This window comes from Microdochium trichocladiopsis (genome assembly GCF_020744255.1).
Source record: "Microdochium trichocladiopsis strain MPI-CAGE-CH-0230 chromosome Unknown B0I36scaffold_2, whole genome shotgun sequence".
Classification (NCBI taxonomy): domain Eukaryota; kingdom Fungi; phylum Ascomycota; class Sordariomycetes; order Xylariales; family Microdochiaceae; genus Microdochium; species Microdochium trichocladiopsis.
Genome location: NW_025763545.1, coordinates 183,423 through 206,798, shown reverse-complemented (window position 1 = coordinate 206,798; position 23,376 = coordinate 183,423). Strand labels below are relative to the sequence as shown.

At 58.4% G+C, this 23,376-nt stretch overlaps 9 protein-coding genes across 9 annotated transcripts; 6 read left to right on the top strand and 3 right to left on the bottom strand.

Annotated features, from left to right (window-relative positions):
• The first annotated feature begins 42 nt into the window (after window positions 1-42).
• On the top strand, window positions 43-2,361 carry B0I36DRAFT_420211 (uncharacterized protein). The gene is made up of 2 exons (XM_046162154.1): window positions 43-887; window positions 960-2,361. The coding sequence occupies exons 1-2, from the start codon at window positions 461-463 to the stop codon at window positions 1,964-1,966; spliced, it is 1,434 nt and encodes a 477-aa protein (XP_046016216.1). The 5' UTR covers window positions 43-460; the 3' UTR covers window positions 1,967-2,361.
• B0I36DRAFT_313320 (2-methylcitrate synthase) lies at window positions 2,362-4,439 on the bottom strand. Its single transcript, XM_046152604.1, has 3 exons — window positions 4,139-4,439; window positions 3,160-4,037; window positions 2,362-3,070 (listed from the first exon to the last, which is right to left on the bottom strand). Exons 1-3 carry the CDS (start codon window positions 4,184-4,186, stop codon window positions 2,575-2,577), a joined length of 1,422 nt encoding a protein of 473 aa, XP_046016215.1. The 5' UTR covers window positions 4,187-4,439; the 3' UTR covers window positions 2,362-2,574.
• Window positions 4,440-5,054: 615 nt separating this feature from the next.
• On the top strand, window positions 5,055-7,402 carry B0I36DRAFT_313319 (isocitrate lyase). The gene has a single exon (XM_046152603.1). The coding sequence runs from the start codon at window positions 5,380-5,382 to the stop codon at window positions 7,255-7,257; it is 1,878 nt and encodes a 625-aa protein (XP_046016214.1). The 5' UTR covers window positions 5,055-5,379; the 3' UTR covers window positions 7,258-7,402.
• A 553-nt stretch (window positions 7,403-7,955) lies between these two features.
• B0I36DRAFT_358841 (concanavalin A-like lectin/glucanase domain-containing protein) lies at window positions 7,956-9,593 on the bottom strand (the record flags this gene model as incomplete). Its single annotated transcript, XM_046158030.1, has 1 exon — window positions 7,956-9,593. The coding sequence occupies one exon, from the start codon at window positions 9,591-9,593 to the stop codon at window positions 7,956-7,958; it is 1,638 nt and encodes a 545-aa protein (XP_046016213.1).
• Window positions 9,594-10,344: 751 nt separating this feature from the next.
• Window positions 10,345-12,914, bottom strand: B0I36DRAFT_61654 (uncharacterized protein). Its single transcript, XM_046163100.1, has 4 exons — window positions 12,025-12,914; window positions 11,860-11,952; window positions 11,636-11,799; window positions 10,345-11,582 (listed from the first exon to the last, which is right to left on the bottom strand). The coding sequence occupies exons 1-4, from the start codon at window positions 12,796-12,798 to the stop codon at window positions 10,526-10,528; spliced, it is 2,088 nt and encodes a 695-aa protein (XP_046016212.1). The 5' UTR covers window positions 12,799-12,914; the 3' UTR covers window positions 10,345-10,525.
• A 992-nt stretch (window positions 12,915-13,906) lies between these two features.
• Window positions 13,907-14,839, top strand: B0I36DRAFT_371789 (uncharacterized protein; the record flags this gene model as incomplete). Its single annotated transcript, XM_046160046.1, has 1 exon — window positions 13,907-14,839. The coding sequence occupies one exon, from the start codon at window positions 13,907-13,909 to the stop codon at window positions 14,837-14,839; it is 933 nt and encodes a 310-aa protein (XP_046016211.1).
• Window positions 14,840-15,385: 546 nt separating this feature from the next.
• B0I36DRAFT_420208 (pyrroline-5-carboxylate reductase dimerization-domain-containing protein) lies at window positions 15,386-16,732 on the top strand. Its single transcript, XM_046162153.1, has 3 exons — window positions 15,386-15,561; window positions 15,737-16,249; window positions 16,348-16,732. The coding sequence occupies exons 1-3, from the start codon at window positions 15,522-15,524 to the stop codon at window positions 16,650-16,652; spliced, it is 858 nt and encodes a 285-aa protein (XP_046016210.1). The 5' UTR covers window positions 15,386-15,521; the 3' UTR covers window positions 16,653-16,732.
• Window positions 16,733-17,176: 444 nt separating this feature from the next.
• Window positions 17,177-18,046, top strand: B0I36DRAFT_313312 (uncharacterized protein). Its single transcript, XM_046152602.1, has one exon. The coding sequence runs from the start codon at window positions 17,366-17,368 to the stop codon at window positions 17,978-17,980; it is 615 nt and encodes a 204-aa protein (XP_046016209.1). The 5' UTR covers window positions 17,177-17,365; the 3' UTR covers window positions 17,981-18,046.
• A 1,762-nt stretch (window positions 18,047-19,808) lies between these two features.
• On the top strand, window positions 19,809-20,232 carry B0I36DRAFT_358837 (uncharacterized protein; the record flags this gene model as incomplete). Its single annotated transcript, XM_046158029.1, has 2 exons — window positions 19,809-20,029; window positions 20,106-20,232. 2 exons carry the CDS (start codon window positions 19,809-19,811, stop codon window positions 20,230-20,232), a joined length of 348 nt encoding a protein of 115 aa, XP_046016208.1.
• Window positions 20,233-23,376: the final 3,144 nt, after the last annotated feature.

The window sequence follows — 23,376 nt, the reverse complement described above, 5'->3', positions numbered from 1 at the left end:
AAGACCCTGCCTGGGCCGCACTGCGTACAGTACCTTAAAATCGTGCGCACGACCGATCGACCTCACCCGTCGACCCAAGACCCCTCTGGAACAAAATGACAGCTCGAGGACGCAGTTAGTGCCAGGCACGCTCCTGATAGCGGGGGAGGCCGGCCCACCCCGGCTGCGGATTGGCTCCCGCCTATCGTGATGACGTCTCAGCCCAAGCAAGCCCCTGCCCGGCCCTCCAACAGGGAACCATCGCCAGCCGCGGGGCTGGCTGTCGTCTCTCTCTCGTCGACGATAACGTCGCCCGTCCTTCCCGCGGTCCCTACGTCCATTGTGCTCCCCCACCAGGCCGATAAGATCCGCCCCAGCCCCAAACGCAGTGCTTGCTTGCCTGCCCGTCTCTCTTGCTCTCAAGACATTGCTCCCCACGTCTCGATCTCGATCTAGTTGTCGGCATCACCACCAGTCCAAGATGGCGCCTCCTACAGAAGTCACGGTCGAGAACCTGGCAGAGATCCTCAAGGATGACGCCGGAGTCAAGCTCGCAGGCATTGATGTCGACGGCCAGCTGCGCGGCAAGCTCGTCTCCAAGAAGAAGTTCCTCTCCATCGCAAAGTCGGGCTTTGGCTTCTGCTCCGTCGTCTTTGGCTGGGACCAGCATGACATGACCTACTTCCGCGAGCTCACCATCAGCAACAAGGAGAACGGCTACCGCGACCTCCTCGCCATCCCAGACCTCTCCTCCTTCCGCAGGATACCCTGGGAGGACAACGTCCCCTTCTTCCTCGTTAGCTTCTACGACCCCGACACAAATGAGCCTCTGTGCGCCTGCCCGCGCGGGCTGCTCAAGGTCCAGCTCGAGAAGCTCAAGAGCCAGGGCTATGATGCCATGGCTGGAGGTAAGTTGCGCTCCACTGTCTGGTAACGATTTGGCGGCCTTAGGCTGATGTTGGTCCGTTCACCGCACACAGCCGAGTTCGAGTTCTTCCAGTTCAAGACACCGCAAGCAGAGTCACCCACCGTGTTCCTTCGTGACAACCCGGCCCAGTCCCTCCCACCGCTCACCGAGGGCATGTTCGGCTACAGCGTGACCCGCCCGTTCCAGAACAAGGAGTACTACTACGACATCTTCGACTCGTGCGCCAAGTTCAAGTGCGATATTGAGGGCTGGCACACAGAAAGCGGACCGGGCGTCTACGAGGCTGCGCTCGAATTTGGCCAAATTGCCGAGATGGCGGATCGCGCGACACTTTTCAAATACGCCGTCAAGTGCGTCGCTGCCAAGTATGACATTATCCCCTGCTTCATGGCGAAGCCCAAACAGGGCCTGCCTGGCAACAGCGGGCACACTCACGTCTCAGTCGTGGACAAGGACGGCAAGAATCTGTTTGCAAGGGACACCAAGGACCCCGACGCCAAGTACCCCGACATCGAATACCTCAGCGACCTCGGTCGGCACTTCCTCGCAGGCCTCCTGGAGGGCTTGCCCGACGTCATGCCACTGCTCGCACCCAATGTCAACAGCTACAAGCGCCTCGTTGAGAACTTCTGGGCGCCAGTCACGGTCTCATGGGGTCTCGAGCACCGGGCGGCGTCGATTCGGATCATTGCTCCACCCACGTCGAAGCCCGGCGCCACTCGATTCGAGGTCAGAGTGCCGGGAGCCGACACCAACTCGTCCTTTATCATGGCCGCCATCCTGGGGCTCGGCTGGCGTGGTGTAGAGAAGAAGCTCGAGATCCCCATCCCGCCGCTGGGCAAGGGTGAGGATGTCGGTGGTGCGAGCGATGGCGGAGAGCGCCTGGCTAGGAACCTTCGGGACGCCACGGCGCGCTTCATGCGCAAGGACAGCATCGCGCGCGAGGTCTTTGGGGACGCCTTTGTCGACCACTACGGTGGCACCAGGGAGCACGAGATCCGGCTATGGGACGAGGCCGTGACGGACTGGGAGCTCAAGCGCTACATTGAGACTGCGTAAGAGGATTGGACTGAGTGTTTGTCTTCTCTGCGAGACTTGTCCTCGGTGCCTGTGGATTTGCCGAAGATTCAAGAGGCCATGACTTTGTTTCTTTCCGTCGTCGCAGCGTAATCGAATTAGGCTTACTTGCCATCTGTCATGATTCCAAAGATATATCAGCGGCGCGATTGGCACCAGTAGAATCACACACGAGTTGTCTGCAATAAGCGAGCCTGACTTACTTCTGCGTCCAAATGGCTAAAGCATGCGGCTTGTGACTTGTGTGTGCAGGTGGCCTGTCACCCTCGCGAGGTTCATATTAGTAGACAGCCAGACCCACAACATGACCATGACGTTGTTGATCAGACGTGCCTCTCGAGCAATAGACATCTACACGTTCCAGGAAGACCAACTCTGTCTGCACATATATAAGAGTGACGTGACCATGCATTGCGTCTGTCTAACCAATGGTATATAAGCAAAATTCCTTCTTTTGTGGCACTCGCATATCGCCTTGACTGAGCCTGCAGGCTGCCTGCCCTGTTGTTTCTTCTCTGTCTCTCCCCCAACCCCTTTCCCCGCTCCTCTGATTCACGACAACGACACAAACACGAACCAGACGATTGGCTCTACGACGACTCGGCCTGCTTGAGGAGACCCTCGAGGTTGATGGACTTTGGCCGCTCGATGGGCAACCCCAGGGCGCGGTCCCAGATGAGCTGGGCGAGCGGGCCGAGACCCCTGCTGACGCCAAAGGTGGCGGTATAGTACAGCGTCTCGTGGAAGCCGTAGTGGTGGAAGAGCACGCCCGAGCTCGAGTCGACGTTCGGGTACGGGTTCTTGGTCTTGCCGTGCTTCTTGAGCACCGCGGGCGCCACCTCGGAGTTCAGCTTGACGAGCTGGAAGACCGGGTCCTGCGCGATCTCCGGGCGGGCCGAGGCGTAGTCCATCAGGGCCTCGAAGCGGGGGTCGGGCTTGCGCAGGACCGCGTGGCCGTATCCCGGTACCACGCGGCCCGAGTTGAGCGTCGACCAGAGGTAGTCGTGGACTTCCTTCTCGCCGTAGTTGGCGGGGATGGCATCCTTCATTTGCAGGATCCAGCGGAGGACTTCCTGGGCGGCGAGTCTGGTGAAAGTAGGAGGAGGAGAAATTAGTTATTGGTTGCGAGTGCTGGGTTACAGAGATTAGTATTCGTGAGAAGTGGCAAAACTTACCCGTGAAGAGGACCGGCCAGACCCTGCAGACCGGCGCTGTAGCTGAGGAAGGGGTCGCTCAGAGCACTGCCGACCAGGTGGGTGGCGTGGGCAGAGACGTTGCCGCCCTCGTGGTCGCCGTGTAGGGCGAGGTAGAGGCGGAGCAGGTCCTGGAAGTTCTCGTTCTCCTTGCCGGCCTTGCCGAGCATGGCGGCAAAGTTGTAGGACCAGTCCTGCTCGAGGTCGACGTCGGCGGGGAGGGCGCCGCCGCCCTTGTACGAGTTCTGGTAGATCTTGGCGGCAATGGTTGGGAGCTTGGCGAGGAGGGAGATGGAGTCGTCAAAGGTGGGCTCCCAGTAGTCTGCCTTGTTGAGGCCGGCCTCGTAGGCCTTGGCAAACTTGGACGTGTAGTTGAGGGCGCTGACGGCCATGGCGAACTGGGTCATGGGGTGGAGGTCCTTGGGGAAGTTGTCGAGCATCTTGTTGACAAACTCGGGCAGCTGGGCCTGCTCGGCGAGCTCGCGGGAGAACTGGCGGACCTGGTTTGTGGAGGGGACTTTGCCAGTGAGGAGGAGCCAGAACATGGCCTCTGGGAGCATCTCGGTGCCGGTCTTGCCCTTAGGGAGCTCCTTCTGGCAGTCCTTGATGGTGCGGCCGTGGAAGCGGATGCCCTCGTTGGCGTCGAGGACGGAGCCCTCCCAGACCATGGCCTTGAGGCCGCGCATGCCGCCAATGGTGTTCTCGACCTTGACCTCGCCAATGACCTTTGAGCCGTGGGCCTTGACCTTCTTGAAGAGCTCGCGCTTGGCGGGGATCGCCTCCTTGAGCGTCTCCTTGAGGCTGGGCTCGGCGGACGAGTAGCAGCGGGTCTGGGGAACAAGGGCAGCCGGCGCTCGTTGCTGCAGCGGGCGTGTCAGCGTGTGACAGGAGTGGACGTCAACAACAACTCGAGACTTGGGGGTCCCGTGCTGCTGCACTTTGCGGACCTCAATTGACTTACCCGCAGGGCGCCAAAGGCGCGGGTGGACGTCCGGACGTTCATGGCCATTGCGAGCCTCGGCTGGACGTGAAAGCTGGCGGTAACGGAGATGACGTGGAGGATTGGGGGGGTGTATGGTGGAACCAGTCCGCGTCAAGGGTTGTCTGTAAGGAACTGCAGAGAGTCGACAGACAGACACGGGGAGAAAGACCAAACTGACTGAAGGGGAAAATGGCGAGGAGGAATGGTAGAATATTTGGAGAGGGGGGTGGTGTATGGTTTTGTCTGGTCCCTCGGTTCAAAGAGACAGCTCCCGCATTGGTTGGTACCTAGACCGCTGGCCACTGGGGGAATGCGGCCTCAGGCTTCCGGTTGGCCGTCGGCCCAAGCAGAGCTGCTGCTGCTGCTGCTGCTTGGTGACGGCAGGCAGGCACGACCACCTGCACCGACTGACTGAGGCAGCGAGCGGCACAAGGAGCCCCGGCACGTGGTGGGGGCGCCTTCCCCGCATGAACCGAGGGAACCCGCCTCCATCCTGCTCGGTGTGGGGTCCCCTCCTCACACAGGTGGGGGGCCCCATGCTGGGCAGGCCGGAGGTGGTCTTCTGCTTGTGCCAGAGCAAGGCACACAAAGATCCTCACAAAGAGAGGTGGACAAGTAGACCCCGAGGGATCAAGGGCCACATACCAGATCTGACAGTTGGACACACGGTTTGCACTGCCAGCACATGTTCTTTTCGTGCAATGCTAGGTAGAGATAGAGTGGGCGACAGACAGCTATGATGGCATACCCGCCACGGACCCTCTGGGCGCGCAGCCAATCGGCAAAGCATTTCCCAGTCGCGCCTTCATACTTAGTCCCACTGACTCTCGTTGATATTTTTAACCTAGGCTTAACCACCACCTGGTTCCCTCGGGGTGCCGCTGCCCCGGCTCCTGCTCCGTGTCGCTCCTTATGTCAGCGCTCGGCTTATCGGCGATTGGCACCCCAGCTCGCCCCGTTGCTCCGCTCCGGCCTTCGGGCCTTCCTCCACTGACAAACACACGCCACACTCCCACGTTTCGACATCTTTGCCATACAACATTGCCAGCCACCTTCTTACCTTTCTACCCTTACTGGTGTTCTTGCACGCATCCAGATACACAGCAACTGCCAGAGCAAGACAAGCACTCTCAAGAAGCATATCTATTCTCGTGTAAACAGCACACGGCAACTGGACCCTACGCCCCCAGCTCCGCGGCTGCCTCGCCCTCCCCGCGAACATGCTCCGCAGGGCCATCCCACACATCCCCCGGCGGGCTGCTCTCTCTGTCTCGCGGAGGACAACAGAAACAGCAACGAGAATAACAACAACAACATCGTCGCTCACAGCCACCACCGCGTCCAGAAGCAGCCTCGCCGCCCGGGCTCTCTTCTCCACCACCACCAGGATGAGCGCCCTCCCGCCCGTCGACCCGCCCGTCTCGACGGCACTGCCCTCGGACGCCTTCCAGCTCCTGCCCGAGGCCGACAAGGCCGGCGCCGCCGAGGACGCGCTGTACGAGCAGCAGATAGCCGACGTCGAGGCCTGGTGGGCCTCGCCGCGCTACGCGGGCATCAAGCGGCCGTACACGGCCGCCGACGTCGTCTCGAAACGCGGCTCCCAGCTGCAAAACTACCCCAGCTCCGTCGCCGCCCGCAAGCTCTTCAACCTCATTCGCGACAAGGAGGCCCGCGGCGAGCCCATCCACACCATGGGCGCCATCGACCCCGTCCAGATGACCCAGCAGGCGCCGAACCAGGAGGTCCTCTACATCTCGGGCTGGGCCTGCTCGGCCGTCCTCACCTCCACCAACGAGGTGTCCCCAGACTTTGGCGACTACCCGTACAACACGGTGCCCAACCAGGTCCAGCGCATGGCCAAGGCCCAGAGCATGCACGACCGCAAGCAGTGGGACCTGCGGCGCAAGATGAGTGCTCAGGAGCGCGCCTCCACCCCTTACGTCGACTACTTCCGCCCCATCATCGCCGACGGCGACACGGGCCACGGCGGCCTCAGCGCGGTCCTCAAGCTCGCCAAGCTCTTTGCCGAGAACGGCGCCGCGGCCGTCCACTTTGAGGACCAGCTCCACGGGGGCAAGAAGTGCGGCCACCTCGCGGGCAAGGTCCTCGTCCCCACGGGCGAGCACATCAACCGCCTCAACGCCGCCCGCTTCCAGTGGGACGTCATGGGCGTCGAGAACCTCATCCTCGCCCGCACCGACTCGGAGAGCGGCAAGCTCATCTCGTCGGCCATTGACGTGCGCGACCACGAGTTCATCCTTGGCGTCGCGGAGCCCGGAATCGCCCCCTTGGCCGAGACCCTGCAGGCCATGGAGGCCGCAGGTGCTCCGGGGTCCGAGATCGACGCCTTCGAGGCCCAGTGGGTGAAACAGCACAAGCTCGTCACCTTTGACGAGGCCGCGACCAGCCAGCTCCGCGCCCAAGGGGTCAGCGAGGAGAACGTCGCCGCGTACCTGTCCGCCGTCGAGGCCCAGCCCAACATGGGCATCGCGGCCCGCCGCGAGCTCGCGGGCAAGTACGTCCCCGCCGCCGGCGGAAAGCCCATCTACTTTGACTGGGACGTCCCGCGCACGCGGGAGGGTTACTACCACTTCCGGGCGGGCATGCCCGCCGCGACCAAGCGCGCCATCGCGTTCGGGCCCTACGCAGACCTGCTATGGGTCGAGACGGGCGACCCGAACGTGCAAGTGGCGACGGACCTCGCGCGCGCCGTCCGCGCCCAGCACCCCGGAAAGGGCCTGGTGTACAACCTGTCCCCCTCGTTCAACTGGATGGCCCACGGCTTCACCGACGCCACCCTCAAGAGCTTCATCTGGGACCTCGCCCGTGAAGGGTTCGTGCTGCAGCTCATCTCGCTCGCGGGGATCCACAGCACGGCCACCATCACCAACGAGCTCAGCAAGGAGTTCAAGAAGGACGGCATGCTGGCGTACGTGAACCTCGTGCAGAGGCGCGAGAAGGAGCTGGGCTGCGACGTGCTCACGCATCAGAAGTGGAGCGGGGCGAGCTATATCGACGGCATCCTGGGCGCGATCCAGAGCGGGAGCAGCGGGAGCAAGAGCATGGGTGAAGGGAATACGGAGGGGCAGTTTCATTGAATCTCCTTTTCTTGGACGTGAGAGAAAGGGTCATGGACAGCCAAAAGAAGAATGTGAAGCGCAGGTGCGCGTCGTGTACATAGAAAGTATGAAAAAGTGAATGAGCATGTAAAGTTATCGGGAGCAAGAGTTGACCTTTGGAAATTCCGTCGTGCAGCACTGTGATTTGCCTCCCAGCGGGTTACCAGTGACTTGGTCACAACCAGACATGTCTACCGCGGGGCACCACCACGACGAATTTCCTCGAGAAGGCATTGCTATTGCCATGTTTACTCCGGTATATGCATCCGTGCAAAGGACGGCCATAAAAAGCATCCGCAGTCCAAACACTCAACCGGGCAAGTTGAGGATTGTACTTCCATGCCGCACCAAATTCACTCATGACCAAGTTTCGAAAGGGCATCCTCAACATTCATCCCTCCAACAGGAAATTATGTACAAGAAGTAAACACGCCACGAAGCCAGAGGCATTGCTTATATATTCGGACTGCACTCCGGCTCTCCTACAGTCTAACGCTGCAGCTCGACAAAGGCTCAACAAAATGAATACAACAACAATAGACGGCCTGTGAGGAAGCACCCGTGTATAAAACGCCCTGCCCCAATGAAGGAGATAAATTTGAACAGATGAGGTAACAAACAGGTCCAGATCAGGAACAATATCACAGCGCCAAAAGAAATCGCTCGGCATCGCCACCTCAACCCCTGTACTGGTAGCCTCCGTTATTAGGGGCGCCGCCATAGCCACCACCGGTGTAACCTCCAGGAGAAGCGGTCATGCTTCGCGGCGGGGCAGCACCCATGTTGTGGTGACCGCCGGGCGAAGCAGTCATGCTGCGAGCAGGAACACCAGGACCGGAGCTGAACGTGCGATTCGGTTGGCCATAGCCCTGGACAGCTGGTGAGCCGACACGCGAAGGGGCCTGCGATGGTGAGCCAGGCAGAGGGTAGTTGGGCGCCATGCCAGGGCTCTGAGACCGGACGGGCGCGTAGCTGCCGTTCTGGGGAGCTTGCATTGGGCTGCCTGGCGCCAGCGACGGACTGCTCGGGCCGAAGCTTTGTTGCCGCAGCATGCCACCAGGAGCGTAACCAGCAGGAGCAACGCCGGAGCCGGCACCATTGCCACTAGTAGCATCCCATGCGCCCGTGGGCGGGCCGTGGGCACTTCCAGGGGGCGAGTCGGGGCCACGAGGGACCGAGTACATGGCCGAGACCGAGGAACCCTTGGCAGCAGTGCTGGCGTCAGCACCATCGAAAGCCAACGCGTCCGGGTTCTTGCCCTCCTTCTTCCAGCGCTCCATCTCCAAGCGCTCCTCCTCGTCCTTGGCAGCGGCGAGAGCAGCTTCCTTACGGCCTTCCTTGCGCTTCTTGATGCAGAACCAGATCATGGCGATCAGCGCAATACCACCAACACCGCCGGCAGCGGCATAGATGCCAGTCTTGGAACTAGACGGGAGCTCGTTCCACTTGTCGGCAACTGTCTTCTCCGGGGGCTTGTTGAGGTTCTCATAGGCCGTCGAGTTTCCGGTGGCGATGCGGATGCTCTGCCAGCTGCCCGAGTTGTCGCCGTAGCTGTACTCCTTGCCGGCCGAGTAGTCCTCGACCTTGGCCGACTTGACGTACATGGTGAAGGGGGCCTTGGAGAAATCGGTCTCGCCTCCGGCCCACTCGACAGTGCCGGGGGGGTTGAGCTTGGGGTCGCCTCCGGACCAGATGCCAAGAGACAGTCTCATGGGGGTCTGGGGGTAGTTGCGGGTTTTGTTGGCCTGTTCCGGGGTAAGGGTGCGGATGAGCTTGCCATCGAACCACCACTCGAGCTTGTCCTTGGTCCAAATGTTGGTGTAGTTATGCCACTCGGTCTGGAGGCTCGTCGGGGAGGTCAAGTTGCCGCCATTGTGCCAGTCTTGCTCGCCCTTGCCAAAGTAGTTTGTGAGGACCCAATTGGGCTTGCCGCCGAGGAACTCCCAGTCGACCTCGTCAAGGACATCACTCATCCAGACGATGGAGCTGACGATGCCCTGGCCGAGCGCCGTCTTCATGATGACTTCGGTGCGGCCAAAGAAGAAGTAGAAGTTTGTGATGTAGGTGACAGACTGGCCCTGCTTGTTGATGGCGAAGCTGCCGTAGTTGTCGGGGTCGAAGCCAGGAAGGCCGGCCTCGTTCTTAAACATGCCCGTCGGCTGGGACTGGTTGAAGGTGAACTCGTGGGCGGTGCCAAAGGCCGGGTTGGGAGGGCACTTGTCGCCCTCAAGCGGGTTGCAGTCGCTGTGAAGCTGGGCCACGGCCGACGACGGGAGCAGGGCCGCGAGCAGGGCAGCAGCCGCAGCCAGACGCATCTTGGAAAACATTGCTGCCGTGGGATCTGGTGTCGCTAGACTGGAGAAAAGACAGTGGGCTGCTACGGACGGTGCGAGACGAGCCCTCAAAGACCAGCTGTGAAGGCACAAAGAGAGCGTGAGGGTGGGAGCGAGAGGTTCGAGCAGCGGCGGGTGTAGGGTAAGGATCGAATGAGGGCAGGAGGGAGCCCTTGGTGAGTCGCGACACGACCAGAAGCGAGGATATCGCAGGTGTAGCAGAGATGCTGGGGACCTTGACGAATGAGGGAGAAAGAGAGAAGGAGGGAGGCTACCACAGCACCAGCAGCAAAGGAGCCCATAGGCATCGAGGGCCTGTCCTGGCTGGGCCGGGGTGTCGAGCGAGCAAGGCAAGCCTCCTGTTCCCAGCAGAGCAGGCCAGGGCAGGGCAGGGCAAGAAAGGGAGCCAAGCCAGAGCGCCTCTGTCTGATTGGGTGGGGCCTCTTGGAGATGCAGGTGGGGCCTGCAACGTTCTCAGGGGCAAGATTGGCAGGCACGACCGGGGTTGCGGTGGCCCGAGTGGCTCCTCCTCCTAGAAAGGAGGCGTTTCATGGGCCGCTTGGGAGTCTTGGGGCCTGCGCTAACGCTACTTGGCAGCTCTGGGCACGCCGCCGCTCCTGCCTCTGCGCGTTCCTGCATTTGCGCGCCGTTGCTGCAGGGGCACGCGCCAGATAGACACCCGCCCGTCCGCCTGCCTCAGGCACTTTCATTTGGCACACACGTGCCGCCCATTCGACGATAAGAGTTGGCATCGGATTCTGAGAGCCCTGTCATACTCAGCGGTTGGTCATGTCTCAGACAATTGCGGGCATTACGTCACATGGCCATTGTCCTGTCTCCTCATCAGGCGTGCACCTGACACCGGCGATGCAAATGTTGACAGACGTCGGCACTGACGCATATCAGGCCCTACCTTACGAGACGCTATCGTGAGCCCTGAGCGCTTTTGCGTGCCACTCTGCCAGCCACTGCTCCAGCTGGCACATGCAGGTCTCGACCTCGTCCATCAGCCGTGCTGGGCTCTCCGTCTGCTTCCACGGGTCTTCCACCCGCACTCCGTGATGCTCCCCCGTCCGCGGGTCGCACGGCACCGTCTCGGTGTTGCTCACCATCCACCGCCCTACCACTGTCACACTGCTCGACACGGCCGCGTCCTCGAGGTGGCCCTGATGTGCTCGCGGATACCCGTGCCGAACCCCCTCTTTTTCCACAAACTTGAGCGCCGCCATTGCGTGCCACAGGGCTCGTCGGCCGTCGTCAGACATGGCCCATCGTTGCAGCTCTGCGTCCTCCGCACCGTCCATGGTCATGGCGGCACCCATCCGGCTCCATGGCTGCCACAAGCCAGCCCCCGCCCCGAACAACGTAGGGTGCATGCACAGGCGCATTGACAACAGGTGATAGAGCAGCGCGCATTCGTACCCTTGCGCCATGGCCCGCTGCAGTGGTGTCCCCCGCCAGCGCTCCTTGCCTGGATGATTCTCGCCCCCACGATATGCTGCCAGCGGAAATGCCTCCAGGTCACCGTGTCCCATCTGCGCAGCTTGGTCGGCACAGTCGATAATGAGACGGTTCAGACGCATCGCCCAGGCGTCGAGGTGCTTAAGCGTCGCGTCCCGCAGCACAAGCGACGCCACCTCGTCCACGACAGCACTCTTCCGCCGCTGCCTCTGCCGGCGCTGGTTGTGCCTCCAGATGGTGTGCTGCAGCCCGCAGTATGCCAGTCGCGCGTCCTCAAACAGGGACCACGCCGTTGGCCCAGCTTCTCCGCAGGCAATGGCGTCCATGGTGACCATGCTGCGCTCGGCAGGCTCCTCACGCATACGCACAGTGTGTGTCGGGATTGGATGGGCATTCCAAAGCGCATAAGATGCAACAACCCGCTCAAACAGCTCATCGCCTTCAATGGCAGGGGGTGTTCCGAGTATGATTGACAGGTAGTTGTCGACGAAGTAGAGCGACATGGCGAGCCTGATGGGCGCTTAGCACATCAGCCTGCCGACGGGAAGTCCAAGGTGACTTACTGCTTCCAATGCTCGTCTCGTGCAAGCACAAAGGGCGCCCAGGTCCCGGGCTGGTACTTTTCCTTCTGATACTCCATCTCGTCCTTGCTGAACAAGCCGGTACCACGGAGAACTGAAACCAAAAGTGAGCACAGATGACTCGACCGTACGAGGGTCTCATCGTCCTAAAGGCAAGCGTTAGCCCCATCACGCGCTCTTGCAGCTGCACAGCGTTTGGGACTCACCCCCCATGACATGCCGAACACAACGAGTATGAGCATGCCTTGGAATATATCCAGCGGCCATGGGCCAGTCTTCGCCTTAGATGCGCACATCGGCTACGGTGTTTCGGGGCAGATCAGCTCAAAGATTCCTGCCGTCAGCACTTGTCAGGAGCAGTTGGGACGTACAAGCTTCTCATATCCAATCTTCATCATCAGATTGAACATCCGCCAAACAGCTGGCTTATCTTCCGGCTTATCCTGGAACCAGCATCCGACCATGAGGATAATGGCGACCAGCGATATGGATGAACTGGACATACTAGTGGAAGGGGCGTGCATGACTGGCCACCGCGGATGGAACCACTCAAAGTACGAATTGGCGCAGCTCGTAACCCACGCCTCAAACCTCGGCGAGGCGGCCATGTTGCTGCCTAGGTACGAGCTTCCGTTTGATGAGATGAGCAGCTCGTAGACTGCATCGAGTAGGCTCCCGGAATCTGTGACTGGACTGTAGGCAGGTGGACTCGGTAGCCTCGGTGTGACTCCTGTCCTGCCAAATGATACAGGCTCGGGGTGTGGCTTTGACGGGTTCGGTTGCACCGAGCAGCTGTGCAAGAATTCCACCAGGGCTGGCGGTAGGTTGTTCAGCCTGTTCTCCAAGGACCCTGCGGTGCTGGCGGTCATTGACACGGTACTGCTAGGGGTCGTGCCCTGATTCAGAGGATCACCAGGGACCGCCGTGTTTGTGCCTGTCCTGTCGTCATCCTGAAAGGTGCATTCCACTCCTCGCTTGGTGCAGAGAGTGCATTGTGGGCCGTTCCCAGAGCAGCGAGTCTTGTTGGCGCGACAGGCATCACAGGCGCGTGTCTTTCTGACGGCCGCCAGCCCGCCCGCTGCTGCAATGTCGTCGGCCTCATGGCGGGCGGCATGCCGGCGGAGCAGGTCACTTTTGTTGATCATCAGTATGTCTTGGTCACCATGGATTGGTCTTGCACAGACCAACAATCTTAGGATACCAGGCGCAGATGGACTCACTTCCGCGTAAACGACTGCCCACAGACGGCACAGGCGTGGGTTCTCTCGCCGTGAGTGGCCTGGTGACGACGCAGGTGCTCCTTGCGTATGAAGCTGCGACCACAGTGGCAGGTGAATCTGTGTGAAGAGGAAGAGGACGACAACGACGCCGTGGTCGATGGTGCGGCTGCGTCTGCGTCTGGCTGGGCTTCGTCTCCTCCGACCGCCTCGGCCGAAGCCATGGTCTGTGTCGGCAGGTCGTCTTGTGTGTGGCTGTGATGATTGTCGTCGCAGAGATGCGTTGCCTGGCAATGTGGGAGCCGGTGGGATACCTTGGCAGGCTTATGCAAAACGGAGGATAGGTACGCTAGCGAGGCGGTTTCTTGAAGGACGGGGAAGACAGGGAAGACAAAGAAACAATTGACTAAGAGCCGCCCGGGACTTACAGGCAGGGCTGTGCTGTCAACCCCGACCGGGGAATGGGGGACGAGCCCTGGAGGCAAGAAGAGGTGGAGGACGGACAGGTGCGGGGCCGGTGGGATGAGGGGAGGTTAGGTGCACCTCGATGACCAAGTTTCGGCCAGGGTTTCCTATCCCACCTCGCCCCGAGCCATGCCTGCCTACGCCTGCGCCTGCGCGTACCTTAATTAGCCGCCTAAAGGTTCCAAGGGCCTACTAATTATTGCGGCTGTCATCCCACTCGGCTCGTCGACTGGAGGTCCCCTCGCCTGTCGCATTCCACTGCGAACTCAAAAGGATGAATAATGGTAGGCGAATGAGGTGATACACGCCAAACCCTCAATGCCTGAGATGGGATGGCGAAACCGTGGCGCCATCCTGGCGATGGATTATGTGACGATTGCCTGGCCAGATGCCCAAGCTTAAAAGCAGCACGTCCGCTCCTCGAGGTCGAGATATTTCCTACCCATCAGCTCAGCATCAGCGTCTTGAAAGCAATACATCACAACTCCAAATCACCTCTTTGAATACACTTCACAGGCTGAACACATTTTACAAACCACTACCACCCACCACAAGTCGTTCACCCAGCAAAATGTCGGCCACCCAAATCAAGAACGTCGCTATCACAGCAGCCACTGGCGCCCTGGGCTCCGTCGTGTTTAAGAAGCTCGTCGCCTCGGGAGAGTTCAAGGTCCGCGTCCTCTCCTCCTCCGGCTCGACGTCCAGCTTCCCCGCCGGTACCGACGTGGTCAAGGTCGACTACAGCTCTCTCGAGAGCCTGACCAAGGCCCTCGAGGGCCAGGACGCCGTCGTCTCTGCGGCCGGCAACGAAGGCATCCCCGGGCAGAAGGTCCTCGTCGACGCCGCCATCGCGGCCGGCGTGAAGCGCTTCCTCCCATCCGAATTCGGCTCAGACCTAGCGAACCCAAAGGCCCGGGCCCTCCCCGTCTTCCACTTCAAGGTGCAGGTCGCAGAGTACCTCGAGGCCAAGGCGGCCGAGCTCAAGGACAAGTTCACCTACACTCGTGTCTACAACAACGCGTTCCTCGACTGGGGCTTGGCCGCGGGCTTCTTGTTGGACCTCAGGGCTGCGAAGCCCCGGGTCTGGGGATCGGGCGACCTGCCCTTCGCTGCGACCACTCTGAGCAGTGTCGGCGATGCGGTCGTCGGCGTGCTCAAGAACCCAGAGCAGACGGCGAACCGGGCTGTGTATATCCGCAACGTCGTGCTCACGCAGAACAAGCTGATCGCGCTTGTCAACGAGCTCAACATCCCCGGCAAGGAGGCCTGGAAGACGGAGAAGCCCGACTCGGCGGAAATCGCGGATATCGTGGGCAAGGCCGAGGCGGAGCTCAGGGCCGGTGCTGCGCCCGGGCCGGGTAACATGGTGCCGTTCTTGTTCAAGGCACTTTTCTCCCCCGATCACAACCAGGGCAAGTGGGGCGAGGACAATGAGCTGCTTGGGGTGAAGGAGATTGGTGATGAGGAGATCAAGGCGATCATCAAGGGGGTCCTGGCAAAGTAGAGAGTCTCTCTAAGTGGACATTGTTCTTGCCTGATTTCGAGCTTGGAATTAACGAACACTACTTATAGATCATCTTGAACACGGAGGAATATCATTGCAATGGCTTGAATCATGCCTCAGTGAATTTGTGATATGTTGTGAATCTGGCGATTGGCAGTCGGTCAATTGACCTGCTTCTATGTGAGTGGGCCAGCTTTATGGTCAGTGAAAATCAGCCGGAACCTGCTAATGCTCAGGAATCTTCTACAGCCATTCATCTCATGGAAACTTTGCAATTGCAAACGCCCGTAGAGCACAGTAGCGAAGGCGGTTAGCCACGGGCCAATTCTCCAAGTCTCGAGAATGGTGGTGGTCTCCACTCTTTGATCTTTGTACCTGGACAGCAACAGTACCACTTTGACGGTGGCTTATCCCGCAGAATCAAAAGTGCCCTGCCCCTCGGACTACTTGCCGACCCCATGGTCCCTGACGTCGCCCGATCTCGGCGGCGGGTCAAGCAACACCAGCGCCGTTGGCTCAATTGATTAAAAGTCACAATTGCGCTTCCCGACGTCGACTCTCCAGCTCGACATTGCCAGATTCACAGCTCCACAACCACGTCCGCGACACGATATCTCTCGGGTCTCGAACAAGAAAGCAAGGTCACACGAAGCACGAGACACCATCATCAGCGAGAGTCAACATGGCGCCCAAGCTGCAGGACTGCAAGCTCGCCTTCATCGGTACGTCGCATCTCGACCCCGCCGTCCCGAACTTGTCCAACAGTCAAAGAGTCCGCGCTACACACGTCGTTTCATTGCCACGACACGCACTGCATCTTAGATTTCTGCTGCCCTGGGATAGAAAGCACGTGGGAATGTCAACTCTGCTAACATGCCCTCTCCCCCGTGCACACAGGTGGCGGCAACATGGCCGGCGCGATCATCGGCGGGCTCCTCGCCAAGGGCACCCCCAAGACCAACATCCACGTCGCCGAGCCGTGGGACGTGAACCGGAACAAGATGGCCGAGCTGGGTGTCCACGTCACCACCTCCAACAGCGAGGCCGCGCTGACCGCCGACGTCGTGTTCCTCTCGGTCAAGCCGCAGGTCGCCAAGGTCGTGTGCCAGGAGCTCGGGGCTGCGTGGTCGAAGGAAGGGAGCACCAAGTCGGCGCCACTGTTCATCTCGATTGCCGCGGGCATCACGATGGACACGCTGCGCTCGTGGTCGAGCCCCGCGAAGCCTCGGGTCGTCCGGGTCATGCCCAACACGCCGGCGCTGCTGGGCGAGGGCGCGAGCGGCGTGTTTGCGGGAGAGGATGTCGGTGCCGAGGAGAGGGAGCTGGTGTCGACCCTGCTGGGCAGCGTGAGCCGGACGACCGAGTGGGTGGACAAGGAGGAGCTGATTGATGTCGTGACGGGTCTCTCTGGTACGTTTTGTCCCTCGCCGCGTGCTAACCCTGGCATCAACTCGTCTGCTGTGAAATGCGTCGCTAACCTTTTGACTCTTCTCTCGTTGCTCATCTAGGCTCCGGCCCTGCCTACTTCTTCGCCATGGTCGAGCACCTCACCGAGGCCGGCGTCAGCCTGGGCCTGTCGCGCGAGCAGGCCACGCGACTGGCGAAGCAGACATGCTTCGGCGCCGGCAAGATGCTCATGGAGTCGTCCGACGAGCCCGCGCAGCTGCGCAAAAACGTCACCTCGCCCAACGGCACGACCGAGGCGGCGCTCAAGAGCTTCGAGGCGTCTGGGTTCAAGGAGATTGTGGACAAGGCCGTCCGCGCGGCAACGGACCGGGGCGAGGAGCTGGGCAAGACGCTGGGGAAGCTGTAGAATCAGGCAAAGGGCAGATGAAACACAACAGGTCTAGCGAAGCACATTAATCAATCAATCAATCAATCAGTTGAAAAGCCAGGCCGAGAATACACAGCAGAAAAAAGTGATTACGACGTACGGCCGCCGCATGTGGTGGCCGGGCCGAAGGCACCCCTCAGCTTCCTCTCTAAAGTGTGATGCTGGCCAGCGAGCACGACCGGCCTACCCAAGACTGACACCAACACAAATGTGCAAACGCATCGAGAGACGTGGCTTGGCTGCACACCCGGCGGATGCCAGTCCTACGGACGTCACATCTCGTTGGCCCACGACTTGTCTCCGCACTTATGCTTGTCTGCGAGCAAGCATAAGCCCATTTGGGAAAGAGTGGGCATCCGAGCCTTTGCGAGCTCGAGCGGGCTACAAATACGCATCGAGCGCGCCGCCCTTTGTTCTCTGCTTCTTCTTCCTCTCTCCATCAATATGACCTCTTGAGCTCAGAAGCAAGTCGGTGCCAGGAGTTCCAGGAAGTTGTTGGTGCGCAGGAAGGAGTTGATAACCAGGAAGGAGTTGATAACCAGGAAGGAGTTGATAACCAGGAAGGCAACAGAGTGGGGAGCTTGGCACAGCCGTTCAGAAAGAATCTCACTAGCACGCACACTGGCTCAGCAGCACAACACAGTCCGCCGCTCGCGTGAGTCTTTACTGGGGGCCCCAAGCTGTCGTCCATCATGTCATCGACCATGCAGGACTACCTCGACCGAGACGACGATCCAGAGACATATCCGCCAGGTCTTGCGGGGCCAAGTGCAGCAGCACAACGTTTTCTGGTGCCAAGCATGCGCACCCAAGGTGGCCGCATCGGCTCAGGTGATGAGGTGATGAGGTCCACCGAGGAGGGTATCACACTAGCACAGGAGTACGGGGGGGTCGATTGCTTCGGGATGGAGGCGGCTGGTTTGGTGGAGGGCGACCACGGAGATAGCCATCAGAGCGACGACATGCAAGGTGTCGAGCCGCTCAACGCGGGGGGCGTTGTCTGTGCGCGCCTGGAGGACATGTCCGGGGTGGAGAGACCACGGGGACTGCCGCGTCGGACTGCGGAAGCTGGCGCTGTGAGGCAGCAGCGCCTTAGGGTCAATCGCAAGTCAGATTGGCCTCTGCTGACCAACAAAGTGCACTGTTACCTCTGTGGTCTTGGCCACTTGTTGCCAGAATGCGACGCAGGTCCCAAAACCATACGAGCAGAACGCAACCGGAGAATGGCACAGGGGCGTTGTCTCGCATGTGGCGTGGCTGATCACTGGTACAGGGACTGCCGCTACAAACATCTGGTGGAGGAATGAGTGCGCGCCCGTCATCATATCAACGATACAATAGAGAGTTTGTCCTTTGTAGTCAATATACTATGGTTACCTAAGCTTAGGAACTCCTTAAGCACTCTCCGTAACTGCAGACTCCTGCTGGGAAAAGGGCTATGATCTCAACCTTTGAGATCGTGGCAAAGACATTGGAACAACTAGTTGAAGAAACAGGTAGAGAACTCACAGCAGAGAAGTGACAACGGCGGGCAGCCACATCTGGCCGGGATCAACGCACCCCTCAGCAGACTCCAGAGCCCCTCAGCCTCCTCTGCCTCTCTGAAGTGTGCTGCATGCTTGTCAGCACAACCAGCTCATCATGAACTGATGCACAGCCTCAATCAATACCAAACACGCGTCGGAGACGCGACAGAAAGTGCAGACCTTTGTCGGCCGGTGTGGAAAGGCATCTGACCTGGTTGGTCCGCTTTGTTTCGTCCCCAGTGGGCAGACTGGATTTCCACTTTGGGATGTGCGACCATTTCTTGGCAAAGCGTCCCCTACACAGCGCTCACTCTCCAGCTCTTGAGCTCGGCTACAAATACGCGTCGAGAACGCCGCTGTCTGTTCTCTGCTTCTTCTCCTTCTTTCTCTTCCATATCGACATGATCCCTTGAGTTCAAAACCGAGTCAGTGCAAGGAGTTCAGGAAGTTGGCGGTGCGCAGGAAGGAGTCGGGACGCAGGATGTCGGCGGCACGGGGCTTCAGGTGGGGCGGGTTCGGCTCCCTTTACCAGCGTTTGATTCCATCAACTCCAGTCACACCCTCTCTACTCACTTCACACAGGGTCACTTCACGCTTTTTCTCTTTGTCTACTGGCAGAACTCACATCCCCAAACGACATGGGCGGCTCGGATTGGCCTTTCCTTTATCACGGGGATATTCATTCGGAACCCGCGATCCATCCACTCCCCGCACCAATGCGTCTCCAGTCATTCGGCCATTGACAGTTTGGGACGATCTCCCCGTCGTCATTATTTTCACCGCGCTGACCATTGAGCACGCGGCCTGGTGTCTGTTCTTGGAGCACGACTACGGCATGAGGCTGGGACGGGGGATCGGGGCCAGCGTGTCGGACGTGGCTTACAGAAATATTTACAGGATGGGGCGGATTCGGGGCGTGTATGTAGCACTTGTGCAACTGCCTAGGCCCGGGTACCTGGCAGCAAACACGGCGGCGTGGACGGCGAAGGCGGACTTTACGAAGATCAGAGGGACGGTTCTTGGGGGCATCTGCGGAGCAGTTCCATGGTATCGACGGACAAGAGACATACGAAACGGACAGGTCCACTTGGGCGATGTATTCTTCAATAGCGAAGGCATTATCCCATATGACTTTGGCAAACAGTTGCCCGACAGATTCCAAGTGATCAGTGAGACTATCAAACCGGACGGAGGGGTTGGCCGGTATCTCAAAGAACTTGACAGCGATCCTGAGAAGTTGAGACAAGTCGAGGCTCGCGCTGTCGGAGTTCGTGACGAGGGTCTGAGGAAGGCCGAGTCTTTGGGCCAGGGGTCCATGTTTGCAACGCCTGCAACCCACTATCAGCATGTGCCTGGACACGGTGGTCATGCCAGCTCTGATGACGGATTCGGGGGTCAGTTTTTGAGCACTCATGTGTCCAGCACAAGTAATGGCAAGAGCTGACGAGTTTGGGGTGCTGCAGAAAGAGCGACGAGGACCGCACGACACATTATTCAGGAACCAGCCTTTCGCACACGTGGCGCATGCTTCGGTTGCGCCAACACCGTGATGAAGTCTGCAGAGCACAGTGGCAGACTGGGACGGGAATACAACATCAATGCATTCGAAATGGAAGCGGCAGGGATTGTGCACCCGTTCAGCGACGTCCTCGTCATCAAAGCTGTCAGCGACTTCGCAGACAGCCATAAGAACGACGACATGCATGGTCCTGCATCGCTCAATTCGCCGGCGGTGGCTACCGTGATACTTGAGGACCTGTATGGTCCCGGCAAGCAGGATGGAGCTGGAGCATACTCTCTGGATCGCTTGCGTTCCATCATCTGGCGCCAGTAAGTCTGAACAAGGCAGAGGAATGGAAATGGAACGCGACAGTGGTGGGGAGGAGAACCACTTGTTTTTGGGCAGCTTTACTGGTGGAGGTCAGCCCTGGAAGACTGCAGCTAGAGAGCGCAGCAAGGGCATTGTGCTGCAGGCAGGGGTAGCTGGTCACTGGGACATGGACTGCCACTTCAGAGATCTGATCTGGCAATGAAAGCACACGCTTCATCACGTCGACAATATGATAGAAAGTCTTTCCTTTGTAGTCAATAGAGTATCGTTTTTCCTAATGCGCCCTCCGCCACTGTAAGCTTCTGCTCCTTAGTGCCATCAACCCCTTGCAACAATCTGCAAACCCCAGGATCCGATCCCCAAAGATCAATCAACACCCCTGTGACCTGCTGGTACAGAATCAGCATAGCAGCGCTGGTGCCTGAGCACTGACAGCTCAGTTGACCCAAGCCTTCATTGGCCCCCCTGTAAGCCAACCCAGGCACTTGCAGAAGTGACAGGGTGCCCAGAGTGACGCTCTAAAACGAAGTACCCGCTCTGAGGTGCTTGTTACCAAACTGGCAAAGTACTGGGTTCATTGCGGAACCATTGCTAATTGCCACGACTCTTTCCTTCGCGCATCTTGACAAGTCGTCAGCAGCCCCTTTCATTGGCAGTTGTACTCAGAACGTCGCACATTTCATGTTTCATTTGAGATGTCCTTTTCCTTATTCTTGTTTTCTGACATGCATTTGGCTTGGGATGCACCACGAAATCATTCACACTCCTTGAGGTGTGAGAGAAGAGTGTGCCCGACCCAGCTGCTGTTCTAGCAGGTCCATTGGTCGCAAGCTCTGAAGCAATCCGCTCCCGGCGAGAGGTAGTTCATGAATAATGCTAAGTGCCGCACTTGTTCTGGACATGTCTTATACTGTACAAAATACAAATGATGAAAGCTTTGTCGGAACCCCCTGCTACCTTCACGGTGTAATCTAGAAACAGGAGTAATCAGTCCAATGCGAGATATTTGAAGGAGACCCGTGAGGTTGAATTTATGCAGTTTCGGAAACCACAAGAGCCAAACCCTTTGCTTTGACGACAGCCCTTTTTTTTCACATTGGGTTCTGCGCATATGACTGTCCTCGCGCCCGTCCTCTTTCTGCCCGGCTGGCACTTTCTTATCTTCCTGGCACTTTCTGTGTACTTGACATCAATCTATTTGGCTCGGTTGTCCGATATCTACATTCTCTGCCTCTTCGTACTGCGCAGCTACTATGGCGAAGGAATTCCAGCGAAAACAAAACGAAATCAGTGCCTTAGCGAGTCAATTGGCGGACGAGCAGTGCAGTCACCAATTCACTTATGTCAGCGTCGCCAGTCTGCTTTAGATCATGAAACTAGAGATTGCTTTCCACTTTTTGTCAGCGAGCTCATCCTCAAGCGCCGAAGGACTTGCCAGCGTGTGGCAAATGATAATTTGCACTGATAGGCGCTGCGCCGATGCTTGGTCCTTCCGGAATGATGCCACGCAAAGTCTACTGGACACCGCTAACCAGCACATCGACAATTTCACAATGGTCTGATACGGTAACGCGACTCAACGGCGCGAACGGAAGCTCTGGAAATTGCTATCGAGGGTTCGTTGGGTTATAGGGAGATATCTTCAATGGCTTGACCATATCTCTCTGACTCGCTCCAAGGCGCACACACTACGGTTCAGCACACGGTACTTTTGTGCATAGGTCTTGGGCATCGGATTCGACTGTCACAAGGACTAGAGCATCAAAAGGAAGCACGATTCAATCGCAAAGGATATGTTGAAGTTGCCGTGGAGTGTGCGTTAGAACTTTCTTCTAACGCGCTCATGAGGCGGTGACCGATGTATTTGTTAAACTGTGATATTGTTTTGACAAGCATTGCATTTATAAAACAACCGCCTCTATTGATGATGATATCTGTCTGTATACCCACCGCTTGCTACAATACCAGAATTTATCAATAGCAGTTTTTTTATAGCTAGATGACAAAAGTTAGTTGAGCGTTCAAAACTTGAGGACAGGTCAATTACGACATCAGAAGCTTACCTCATGTCGGTCAGGGTTGGTTCAATAGAATTGTGAGCCCATGTACCTAGTATCGGCGGCGACGTTCTGCACCTTCATCGCCTTGTCTTTCCTCTTGCCGTCTTTGCTCCTCTTCTTGTCCTTGAATTCTTCCTTCTTGTGCTTCTTGTTCGACTTGGAGGTCGTGCATGTTGATCCAGGTTGGGTCGCTGTTGACCAGTGGTCTTGAACCTCTTGGAAGTGACTCTGGGTATGGGCGGACATCTCTCCTTGGGTAGTGAATCGATCAGGAGGCTAGTTGTGTGCAATGGGCATGTAGAAGGATACAACCTGGTGTGTTCTTGGGTGCGACAGCGAGACACCAATTGGTCTTGCAAATTAGAGTGCTGCTCAACTAATCGAGAAGTCTAGTCAATGTGTCCGAGTCCTTCCCAATATTTGTACCCCGAGAACTCAAAGGTCACATCCAGGTGCGTGAAGTGTACTATCCACCCAAATCCAAGGTCCATGCAAGGATTTCGAACTTTTGACGTACTCGGACAACAACCACGTAACGAGGCTACCACTTGTGGCGAATCGCAGCTATGCTGGGATTGTGCATGCTGCGCCGCGGAGCGAGAGTTCGAAAACGAGGTCTCCGGTCAAACCAACCACACGTAAGACTGAGGCGATGGACCGCAATAGGCCAACATGCTTACAGGAGCCGAGCCCGGCATCCCGCAGCCTGCCCCAGAAAGTTCGATAACATTGCATGCAGGCCCAGATATTAGGGGCCCTACGCAGTAACGTCAGGCAGCCTAAGAAGACTTGACCAGCCAATAAGAGAACTTGGATCATGCGCCTAATGGATCAGCCAGTTAAGTAATTCGGACTTCCTTCCCATGATCGTGAAACCCTGGCGAGGGTGCCCGCGGGTGGTCCAATCAATCAGCCCGCATTTTAGCCGCTGCAAGTCAACATTTCAGGCTAAATGCAGCTAGCAATTTAATTGATTAGACTCGACGAGCATAGAGCCCCTCGGGCCCCTTACAGGCCCCTTGCAGTAGCATGTTGGCCAGGCTGACCATTATGCACTTAAGGCTTCAACGTGACCTCATCGGAGATCTTTCGGCTGCGTGCCTTGCTCATAATAATGGTCCTGAACACGAAGTCATCTCGCAGGTGCGGGATTCAGTCCTCTCGCATGGCTCACAACAACAAGCGCGATGGCAACGTCGGAGAGAGACCAGCGGCCAACTCGCCAAGGAAGGCCACAAGGGTCTGGAGCTAGTGAGCTCGACCAGTACCGCGTGGAGATCGAGCTT